Source organism: Phalacrocorax aristotelis, chromosome 1 (assembly GCF_949628215.1).
Source record: "Phalacrocorax aristotelis chromosome 1, bGulAri2.1, whole genome shotgun sequence".
Lineage (NCBI taxonomy): Eukaryota > Metazoa > Chordata > Aves > Suliformes > Phalacrocoracidae > Phalacrocorax > Phalacrocorax aristotelis.
In genome coordinates this window covers 217,496,707-217,508,404 of record NC_134276.1, presented here as the reverse complement: position 1 = coordinate 217,508,404, position 11,698 = coordinate 217,496,707, and the positions used below count along the sequence as shown (strand labels likewise).

The 11,698-nt window shown below is 58.8% G+C and overlaps 1 protein-coding gene across 1 annotated transcript; it reads right to left on the bottom strand.

The window, feature by feature from the left end:
- Positions 1-3,264: 3,264 nt before the first annotated feature.
- Positions 3,265-9,320, bottom strand: LOC142051939 (uncharacterized). Its single transcript, XM_075081723.1, has 20 exons — positions 9,187-9,320; positions 8,613-8,759; positions 8,397-8,518; positions 8,191-8,299; positions 7,980-8,096; positions 7,734-7,801; positions 7,526-7,648; positions 7,186-7,371; positions 6,978-7,080; positions 6,745-6,886; positions 6,482-6,665; positions 6,274-6,373; positions 6,066-6,184; positions 5,900-5,937; positions 5,569-5,681; positions 5,328-5,476; positions 5,027-5,121; positions 4,634-4,712; positions 4,239-4,347; positions 3,265-3,849 (listed from the first exon to the last, which is right to left on the bottom strand). The coding sequence occupies exons 1-20, from the start codon at positions 9,248-9,250 to the stop codon at positions 3,776-3,778; spliced, it is 2,241 nt and encodes a 746-aa protein (XP_074937824.1). The 5' UTR covers positions 9,251-9,320; the 3' UTR covers positions 3,265-3,775.
- Between the last annotated feature and the right edge of the window lie 2,378 nt (positions 9,321-11,698).

Here is an 11,698-nt window from a genome sequence, read left to right as displayed (position 1 = left end):
CAGCACTGGCTGATCATGTCACTGCTACCCCTCCTAGGGAGCACCTGCCTCTGATATTAGGGCAAGGTATAACACTTCTACTGACCATCAGGCTTTCCCTGTTCTTGGGGATAGATTTTCCACCCCTCTTTCCCCTGCTTTTACCCGTTCCCCCTGCATTTTTTTCAAGGTGCAGAAAAATAAAGGTTAGCCATCAAAGCTGAAGCATTCTGTGGTGCTTTGGACCACAGAGTGGCAGCAGCCGCTTGTAGCTCCATTGTATCTGTCCCCTTCATTGTACCTTTGCAGGACATGGTTTAGGAGGCAGGGTGGTATTGGGTTGGTGGTTAGACTTGATGAGCTTAGAGGTCTTTTCCAACCTTAATAATTCCATGATTCTATGAGTTGCAGCCCACAGGGCAAAGCTGGGGAACCTCAGCTGCACTGCATGGCTTTTGCAGTCCCCAACTGTGCTTGGGCTGGCTTCTCGCTAAGAGCCTATGGCACAGAAAGCCTTTGCTCCTGGAGAGTAGTCTCATCCTATTTCAACCCCTTCTATGCCTCCCTGCCTGCTTGCTGCAGCATCCCACTGCTCCTGGCTTGGGCCTTGACCCCAGACCTTGCTGGCAGCTGTGGGCTGAGGAAGAGCTACCTGGTCGCTTGCCCCTGCCTTGTCCTCTTCTGTAGGGCCACGTTGGGCCAGTGGGCCTTTTCTCCAGCTCCCTCTTCTGGCCTGAACTCAGTGGGCCTCACCTCTTCATGTAGAGGTTGAATGTCTACACTTAATCTTTGCCTTCTGGCCTCCAGTTCTGCCAGAACCTTTGTACTGGAAGAGCCTGGTCATATGTGTGCTGGTTCCTCCCTTACTTACTGGTAAGAACATCTCCCATGATCACCAAGGCAATATTAAAACCATCTTAAAGGTCTTTTCCAATGTAAATGATTCTATGATCTGAGCCTGGATCTCTGTGCAGATTCCTTAAGCTCTTATGTCTTCCTTGCTCTGGCAGCCTTATGGGGGGCACCCAGGAGCTTCCCCCTGATGTGAACCCAGGGAAAAAGGTGGTGGGTGTTGATCTGGGGCAACAGCTGGCCTCAGCCCGGCTCCATACTGACACCTGTAACAACTATCACTAAATCTTAGCTTCAAATCTTGATGTGGAACATGTTCAGCCACCCAGGCAGGACACTACAGTCCTTGCCATCCCTGTGACACACCAGTGCACTGCTGGCTCATCCAAACACAAGTGCCCAAGCCTTTTCCACTGGCTGGACCACTGAGGGTACAAGCCCAGAGCCTGCCTGTGCCCTCCACCCCTGGCCTGGAGCTGGTTTCACCCCAAATCACGGGACATATGGGAGCTAGGCCAGAATAAAGGACCAGGGACTTGCTTTTACTGATAAAAGCAGATTCAAGGATTGTGCGCTGATGGGAGTCCAGGGGCTTCTCCGCTCCCAGGAAGCTGGGGTAGCTGCTGCATAATGGGCACAAGCTCTTGGAGGCTGCTCTTCCTGAACAAATTACTTGTTTTAAGCACCGCAAGGCTCACAGCTCCCTTTTAAGGGTTTGCTTGAGTTGCTGCTAGTCTACTGCAGGTTGAGTTTTTGAATGGTAAAAGCTTCTCCCTGACTCACAGTGGTAAAGGCTTTGCTCTGGGGTGCAGCTTGATGGATATATGGCTCCAGGCTTTCCTTGCTCCTTCTCCTGCATGTCTTCACCTCCAGCCCAGGTGATGCCCAAGTACCAGTTCCTCCCTTTTAAGGGCAAATTAACTCCTTCTGTGCAATTCCTTACGAGAAACTGGCAGTAACACTGCTGCCAGGGCAGGGCCACAATTTCCCTAAGGGAAAGGATTCAGCACCTGCAGCAACTGATGGAGAGAAGAGGAGTTAAGAGCATCCACAACACTGCTCAGGATGGGGACAGGACACACTGAGACAGAGAAAAGCCATCTCAGAACAGGGTTTTGTGGTTCTGCTGCCTTCAACTCCACAACTTAGCCCCGCTCCCAGCACCAAGCGGAGCAGCTCGGGGCAACATGGGATCTCTCTGGCTTATCCTTACAGCCACCAGTGGCTATTGCTGGGCTTGTCCTGCTGCAGAGCAGGGCACCGGGGAAGGGACCCGCAGTGCTACCATGCCTCCCCAAACACAAAGGCTGGGCCTGGCTCCAGGAGACACTCTAAGCATCCCTCACGCCAGGGTAGAATTTTTCTCTTTAGCCTCAGGTGAGAGGATGGCACCAAGGTTCTCCTACTTCTACCCTCCCACCCCACGCCTTTTCCATCTCTTACTGCCCCGCGCTGTCGAGCCCATCTGCTGCCATCAGCCAACTCTGGGTACTCGGCCAGGAACCTTCTCAAACGTCTGTATTAGTGACAGCAGGATTGTCCATACTGTTGCTATACTAGGAAAACAACAAAAAAACACTTAATAAAGCAGCATCATTAATTGCTAATGAGCAGCTGTCCTTCTTTGGGAAGGAGGGGGATCTCAGGCTGCTGCCCACTGCCTGCCTTGCTGTGGGCTGGTTAAAGTCTAGTACTGTTTCTCTGTTGACTATGGGACCTTTCAGAGTCCAACATTCACGTTGCAGACAGGGACCAGCATCCCCCTCCCCAGTTTTTATGCCAAAGTACATCCCTGTGTGGCTGGGCAGGGAGAAGGGGCGCAGGCACCACAGTGCCTGTATTTATATATCTGTCAGTGTTCTGCTTTTGGGTTGTTTGGGGGTTTGGGTTGGGTTCTTTTTAAAGCTCTGATAATAAATCAGTCCAAGCCATCGGCTTTGTCCTCTCAGCTCACCCCCGGCGCCTCCCTTCACAAGGGGAGATGAGCTGGTCCCTGGCACGTCACTCCTCGTGCTCTGGGCCAGGAGCATCCCTGACCCTTCTTAGGGGCCTGTTACAGACCTCTGAGGAAGGCTGACCCAGAACAGTCAGACAAAACTGGGCTGGAAACAAGAGCTGGATCTGAGGGAGGATCACTGAGAAAGCTGGAGCCCACAGCCACACCGCTGCTGGCTCTGTCACCATGGCATGCTGGTGGATCTCCCCTGCCACCTGCTCTGGTGCTGCGACAGAGGACAGCGAGCACTGTCCTGCTCTGTGGCCAGGGACGCTGGCTCCAGCTGAACCATTGCTGGCACCCAACGCCCACCACGTTGAGAGCCGGTCTTGGTGGGCACCAAGGGGCCATCACCCTAAGACCATCACTAACCTGAGCAGTGGGCACAGAAGGGCCCAGAGAGGCACCTGAAGGCTCGTTTAAGGAGAAATGAGCTTGTTTCTGATTTGTACAAAACTGCTTTAATGACAAAACAGCTGAAAAATACTTTTTGGTCCATTTCTAGTGCCATCAGGAAGCCCTGTGTGATGGCCAGACCCGAGTCCCTTTCAGGCCCAGCATCACCCACTGCCTGGAAGGGCAAGAGGCTCTTTCTCAGGTACCTTCTCCCAGTGCAACATGTCCCAGGGGACAGGTCTGTCCTCGAGACCACACAAACTCCCTTCAAGACCCTCCACTAAGGACAATTTTCCTCCCAGCCACACACACGTGGGCTGGAAATACCTCTGTGAAGTGCTCTGGTGTTGAGGTTCCTTCTTGGTTCAGGAGTGCTTCTGTGGCCACCACCCTTCCTATTGCTGAAGCACCGGTGGAGCCAGGCAGCAGCAGGAGCTTCAGCAAGTGATGCTTCCAGACCAGAACTGGCCCGGCTGAGTCCCTGAGATGCCAGATAATGCCTTGACGGGCACTGAACCCAACAAGAGGGTTGGAGAAAGCAGAGTCCAAACCTCAGCAACCACTGGGCGACGGGGCAAAGAAATACACAGCCAGGAGGATGAAGTAGACCATCACCAGCACCGTGCCTAGGGCAGAGATAGCAGGTTGGAGGAGGTTACTCTCTGGAGCAAGGAAGGAGGCTGTTATTAAGACCTTCTGGTGTGGTCTGGACTAGCCCACAGTAGAGGGCTTTCATGGTCCTCTCCAAAATCTCAGTCAAAAGGTATTTAAAAACTCCCTCTTAAGGATGAAAGAGGAGTGATCCCCCTCAGAGCTGCTGCAGGGTGGCAGCTCCAGCACTTCCAGGATGGTCATCCAAGACCCCAGAATTGCTCAAGCCACCACACGCCAAGAGCTGCAGCAAGCAGATGACCCCAGGGCTGTCCCCAGGAGCCCCCCCACCCAACCCCACCCCACCCGCACAGAGAAGGGGGGTACACCAAGTCCCACAGCAGCCTCACAGGCAAGCTGTCACCTTGGAAGTAGTCACATTTGCCATCCATGAAGATGTAGTTCATGAGCACCACGCTGAACATGCTGGCGTAGACATGGAGGTCGCTGAAGACAAGCGTGAAGTTGGTCGGCTGCGAGGCAAAGAGGATTTTAAGTTTACGGCCAACCAGAGCAGCCGCGCACCGACTCTGGTTGGGGACTTGCATGTCACCCCTTAAACCCCCTCTGCTACATGTCCCTGGGGCTGGGGACAGCATCAGCCAGGGTAGGAGGCGTCTGACCCCGCTCTCCCCTGCACTGAGCAGAGGAGATGAGACAGCGGGGACAGCGGCTGTGCCCTTGCCATCTCTCATGGAGTTCTGTGTGTCCCAGCCCTGCTGCAGGACGTCACCCAGGGGCTGTCCTGGGGCTACTCACGTAGAAGATGGTGAAGAGCACCAGGATGGGGATCTGGAGCATGCACACCTGGACAGCAATGCAGTTCCCAATCTCGATGCTGGGGAGGACAGAGGACTTAAGAGCTGCCAAGCGCCAAGTCTCTGGCAGCCCTTGGGTCATTCAGCTCGGAGTGAGGGGGAAAAAAAACCCACCTTGGGGAATCAAACCATGCAGCCCAACCTGGTTCTGGCCCCATTTTTTGGGTGACTTTAAGTCCTCTTAAGGGCACGTTAGCATGGATCTGACCTGCCAGTGGCATGAAGCTGGGCAGTCCATCACCAGCGCCAAGGCACAGCTATGGGACTGGGACAGGGCACGAGGACCACGCTGGAGGAGGACACCCCAAAACCCACCCTTTGAGCCATCTCACACCTCAAGCTCAGGTTGTTCTGCAGGGCAAACTGGATGCCATTGACGATCTCTGGCAGCTCAGGTACCATCGCCAGCACAGTGACACCGATGAAATACTGTAGGGAAGAGGTGACATCAGTGCATGTGTATGGCTTGATCCTGACTACATCCAGGCTGTGGGTAACCAAGCTCCTCAGCATCTTTCCCCCAGCTTTTGGGGCTCAACCCTGCAGCCAGGGCAGGTTCCCATCCCTGGACGGCACATCTTGGTCCCCAAGGCCACCCAAACCTGGCTTACCACTGTCCCCATCCCCACACTCACCTGTGAGATAGTGGAGTTGGTGAGGATGGGGCTGATGTGCTCCGTGGCCAAGTCGGCACAGGCCGACATGCAGAGGGTGGAGAGCAGGAGGATGATGAGGGCCCGCCAGCGAGACCAGTGGACCACAGCGCTGTGGTGGTGGCCAGGCACTGGGGAAAGAGCAGAGACATAGTGGGACACCCCGGGGCAGTGAGAAGAGCTGCCCTGCAGTTGGGGCATCCTGTGGTTTTGGGACACTCACTGTGACAGTCGCTGATGTGGATGTCGTAGATGTGCGAGTGAGTTTTCAGGGTGAAGAAGAGGCCGATGAGGTAGGCAGCGGGGAGCAGGAGGGACACTGTGTACACCAGGGGTCTGTGGGACATGGGTGACATGTTCAGTGCCACCGGGGCCTGGCATGGAGACCCCAGGGGGGTCCCCTACACCAGCTGGGCATGGAAGAGACAAGGGTGCAGAATCAGAGCCCCTCAGGGGTGAGGAGAGGGGAACTGGGAGGGATGTGGGGCCACAACCCAGCCCAGGAGGGGCCACCCCACTGTGGGGACAAACCCTGTCCCCACCCCAGCACTCACTGGACATGACTGTAGTAGAGGCTGCCGTTGTTCTCCATCTGCAGAGAGAGAGCCTGTCAACGGGGGGACAACAAGGGACAGCCCCGCTGCCACCACCAGGAGCAGGAGCCAGGTGGGCTCCAAGCGTCCCCAACGCCAGCAGTCAGGGGTTCACGTCCCCACTCACCAGGTCAAAGTGACAGTTGTGGCAGAGGTAGTGGCCCAGCGGATTCTGGGTGACGTTGTGGCACTCGCCGCACACCAGCTTCCCGTACACCTTGGAGAAGAGCGTCGGGGCAAAGACACCTGTGGGGATGGAGGGACGTGGCATGGATGCCCACGCTGGTGGGACCACCCCTCCCCCCAAACCTAGGGACACCCCATCCCCAACTCACCTCCCACAGAGAGGAAGAGCAGGGCTGAGCTGACGCCTGCTGAGCGGCTGTTGAACCGTTGCTCCTGGTGTCGGATGCCCCCAATCACCATACACAGACCCTTGGGGATGAAGAAAGCCCCCCCCAAGAAGTCCCCATCAGTGCTTCGCTCACAGCATCCTCCCAGCATTCTGCAGAGGCCAGGTGCTCTTGTGCCACCCCATCTCACCGGGACAAAGAGGACACAGCCCACCAGCGTCCCCGTCAACGCCGACTTGACGATTTCGGCGTAGCAGCGGTTGCCCTCACGCGAGCCCTTGATGAGGGCCGTGATGTAGAAGGTGAGCTCCGTGATGGAGCCAAACGTGGCATTCACCACTGCTCCCACTGCAAAGTTGCTCTGGGCGGAGATGCTGGAGGACGAGGAGGGTGTCAGCAGGGCTGGCATGTGTTCCCACCTTGCCACCAAGTGTCCCCTGGGTCACCGCTCACCTGGCAATGGCCATCCCGATGTAGTAGGAGAGAGGCATGATAGAGAGCAAGGCCAATGTGAACTTGACGGGGGAGCTGGTCAGGCGGTTGTGGCTATCCACATAGCCCAGCACCAGCGTCACCAGCACCAGCGGCAGCAGGTCTGGGGTGGCCGGTCAAGGAGATGACTGAGGTGGGGTGGGATTTGGGGCCAGCCCCCCGACCCCATTCCCCTCCAGCCCATTAAAAGATACTGACAGCAAAGACATTGATGCCGTCCACGGCGTATTTGTAGTAGTAGGGGTTGATGGCACGGTAGCAGCACAAGATCACCTCCCCTTCCAGTGGCACCTCCGTCTGCAGAAGGACAAGTGGGTGACACTGCTCTGAGCACCCCATCCCTCCCCAAAATCCACCCCAGTACAGGGTACGGGACCCTCACCCCCGCACAGAGGCACCCACCATCCTCAGGCGCCGGACGAGCACCCGTTCTGGGGGCAGCAGCAGGACACGGGTGGCGGTGCGGGCGCTCAGCTTAGCCACGGGGATGAGGACGATGAGGAGCCACGCGGTGATGCACACCAGCCCGTGGGCCAGCGCCAGCAGCGGGTAGCCCAGGCACAGCCACACCACGGCGCCAGCACGCTGCTGTGAACAGGTGGCTGCCTTTAGGGTTTGCCCCTCTAAAACACCCACCCCAGTGTGACGGAGGCACCCGTGGGTGCTATCCCCACCACAGGGGGGGCTCCAGGGGTGCCCATGTTCAGAAAGGGGGTGTCACCATGCCTAGCATGGGACTTACCCAGTATCCAGCGTCTGCCCAGCACTGTGGGCGCCAGCGGCGTGGCATGGGGCCACCGAGCAGGGCTGAGCTCTCCCCCGCGCCAGCCTCACATGCACCCAGTGTCTGGCGGGATCTGGGGACCTGGGAGACATGGGGGTATCAGGGTGCAGCATAAGACACCCCAGTTTATCCCCCAGCAGGGTCCCGATTTGGGGCACACCATTACCTCCACTTTCTGGATCACTTTGCCGAAGGGCCAGAGGAAATACCTGGCCAGGTCCCAGCAGAGCCACCCTGCAGGGACACAAGCGTCAGCTGTGTTGGGGACACACACATCCCCTCCAGCTACTGGGCCACCCCACAGAGAAGGGACCCAGGAGACCCCAGCACCCATCGGTGCCATTTCAGGCTCAACCAAGAGACCCACGGCTCACCCAGCCCTTCACACAGGGGTCCCAAATTTGGGACTCACCATATGGAGCCCCCACAATGGTGATGAACATCATGGCAGCCACGAGGACATAGAGAGGCGAGAGCCACCAGCCGAAGAGCAGCAGGTAGAGGACATTCCCGCACGTCACCGTGGACCCTGGGGGAGGGGAGGCGCCAGATGGGAGCATTGTCACCTGCAGCAGCCCAGACCCACGCTGCCACCACATGGGGTTGTCCCCAAGGCCACCCACCTCCAGAGCCCCGGATGACATTGAGGTCAGAGTAGAGCTCCTTGACGATCTCCGATCGGTCCTCCCAGGGCCGTGCTGTCACGTGGCTCTTCCACTTCTTGAAGCCAAACTGCAGAAATATTTTTTTTGAGAAAGAAAAAAAGAAAACCTGTTACAGCCACCCAGGAGCACCCATGGGTGCCCCCACCCACACTGCAGGCACCCACCTTGTAGTTATTGGAGAGCTTGTTGGCCTCCACAGCGTTTTCGGCTGTCAGGGTGGTTTTCAGCATGCAGCTCTCGCAGACCTCCTCCGAGTACTGCTGGCAGCAGGAGTGGGGGGACATGGCTGCAGGCAAGATGGAGGCGGGGGGTGACAAGAGGTGTGGGACACCCTCCCCCCCCCAGAGACCCATGCCCCATCCATCCCATGGCCGACCTACCTGGGGGACTGCGGGGACAGTGCAGGTGGCAGCCCACGTCACCCAGGTCACCGTGCATGTTGTTGATGGCGGCGCAGTGTTGGTCGCAGAAGGAGCCCCGGCGGGGGCCATCACTGTCACCCTGGGGCTCAGGGGCCTTGGGGACATCTGGGGGGTGGGGGGGAAAAGGGGGAGTTTGGAGTCACACAGAGGCCGTGTCCTGCCTGCACTAAAGGGGCTGCTGCGCTGGGGTATTACCCTGGTCCCCAAACCCCACTGGGGACACACAGAGCCCCTGGGATGGTACCCAGGAGGGAGGCCCGGTGTGATAGCTGGGATGTGGGGACCCCCCCGGTGCCTGGGCTGGGGGGGACCCCCCGCAGTGCAACGCTTCGGAGGGAGAGAACCCCGCCCCCCCAGTACCCCGCGTGATGCTCAGCAGGGTGGGGGCACCCCGGTAAGCGGGATGGGGGGGGACGCCCCAGTACCCCATGTGATGCTCAGGAGGGGGGACCCCCCGGTGCCGGGGATGGGGGTGAATCCACCCCCCCAGCGCCCGCTGGCCCACCAGAGACACACACCCCACCCCCCTCACCCGGCGCATCCTGGGTGCGGCAGCGGCGGCAGCAGCAGCAGCCGGGCTCCCCCTCGCTGGCCATGGCTGGGGCAGTAGCGGGTGCGGGGGCAGCGATGCGGGTCCACCCCAGCCCGCCCGCATTTAACGGGAGGGGCCGGGCATGCGCGGGGCGCGCCCCCGGGAGCCCACCCCCTCCCCTCCCCGCCCCCTCCACACCGGGAGGGGCCGGGGCCGACCCGCCTCCGCCGGGGGCTGGGATGTGCGGGGGAGCGGGAGACGTGGGAACGCGGGGCGTGGGAACGGGGGGCCGCGGTATATTGGGGTGCGCGGGAGCCAGGATGCGCGGTGTACGGAGATGCACGGGGATGTGGGGTGCGTGGGGATCGGGGTGTGCGGGGCTGGGGTGCGTGGTGTATTGGGGTGCACTGGGACCAGGGCACACAGCGTATCAGGGCGCGCGGACAGGGCTCGGGGTGCACAGGAACCGGGGTGCGCTGTGTATCGGGGTGCAGAAGGACACGCAGGGTACGGGGCTGCCCAGAGACGGAGATGCACGGGGATGTGGAGTGCGTGGGGATCGGGGTGCACAGGGCTGGGGTGCGTGCGGGATTGGGGTGCACGGGACTGGGGCAGGCAGGAACCAGGGTGCGCAGTGTATCGGGGTGCAGGACCAGGGTGCCCGAGGACCGGGCTGCGCAGGAACCCGGGGTGCGCAGGGCTGCGGGGTTCATGGTGTGTCAGGGTGCAGAGGGCCCAGGGCGCGTCCAGCTGGGATGCAGAAGAAAGTGGGGTGCTCAGGGATTGGGGTACATGGTACTGGGGTACACCATGTATTGGGGGTACACAGGGACTGGGACAGATGGAGATCAGGGTGTGCGGTTTATTGGGGTGTGCGGAGCTGGGGTGCGTGGGAATGTGGGGGCATGGTGTGTCGGGGTGCACAGGGACAGAGATGCACGGGGATGTGGGGTGTGTGGGGATCAGGGTGTGCAGGGCTGGGGTGCGCAGTGTGTTGGGGTGCACTGGGACCAGGGCCCATGTTGTATCAGTGTGAACAGGGATCAGGGTGCACAGGAACAAGGGTGCGCGGTGCATCGGGGTGCACAGTGCCTCGGGGTGCACAAGGACCCGGGTGCACGGTGCATTGGGGTGCAGTGTATTGGGGTGCACAGGGACCGAGGTGTGCAGTGTTTTGGGGTGCAGAAGGACCAGGATGCAGGGTGCATTGGCATCACGGTGTATCGGGGTGCACAGGGACCGAGGTGCACAGTGTTTTGGGGTGCAGAAGGACCGGAATGTAGGGTGCATTGGGGGGCACAGTGTATCGGGGTGCACAGTGTTTTGGGGTGCAGAAGGACCAGGATGCAGGGTGCACTGGCGTCACGGTGTATCAGGGTGCACAGGGACAGAGGTGTGCAGTGTTTTGGGGTGCAGGACCAGGATGCAGGGTGCATTGGGGTGCACAGGGACCGAGGTGTGCAGTGTTTTGGGGTGCACGAGGACCAGGATGCAGGGTGCACTGGGGTGCACAGTGTATCGGGGTGCACAGGGACTGAGATGTGCAGTGTTTTGGGGTGCAGAAGGACCAGGATGCAGGGTGCACTGGGGTGCACAGTGTAACAGGGTGCACAGGGACCGAGGTGTGCAGTGTTTTGGGGTGCAGAAGGACCAGGATGCAGGGTGTATCGGGGTGCACGCAGGGCTGCAGTGTGTCAGGGTGCAGAGAGACCAGGCCACGCCCAGCTGGGGTGCAGAACAAGCTGGGGTGCTCGGGGACTATGGCGCATGGCGCAGTGGGGTGCACAGTTTATCAGGGCACACAAGGATCCCGGCCAACCCTGGGGGTGCAGGAGATCCTAGGAACGCACATGAGCCCCGAGCCCCCGGGACAGGCTCTTCCTCGAGAAACACCTGTTTTTGGTCAAAGATGAAAATGTCCGCACTTGAAGAGCCTTTAGCACGCGGGAAGGAGCCCGCGGGGGCGACAGCCAAGCGGGGCAAAGCCCAGCCTTGCATGTCGCTCCTTGGCGCATCGATGGATTTAGCGATGCTGAACCACAGCGGGGAAAAATACCCCAAAATGAGCGGTTGATAAAACAAAACTCTTGTAATACGGGAGCAAAACAAGCCTGTTTTGATATCGGGCGTTTGGAAAAAGCCCTGGGGAGGCAGAGTCACCAATAAGTCGTTTCGCACCAAAAAATGGCAGCTTTGGCCCCTGCAGAGATAAGAAGTGAGTGTGCCTGGCCCGAGCGCAGCACAAATTCCACATGCTGGAGGGCAGCAGGAAAAAAAACTGCAGTATAAAAATATATTATCATACGAAAACACGTGGGGGTTTTGCCCCCGTGAAAACGAGGCAGCGTAATTCTTGTTTTGTTAAAAAAAAAAAAAATTAAAAGAAAATAAAAAGCTTATTTACCCAAACCAGAAAGTCCAACAGGGTTTTCTCTTTCCTTGACGCCTGCAGCGCAGCCCCCCTGCCCCACCTCGCAGGGTCTGAACGCCCAATTACAGCACGAAGCAGGGA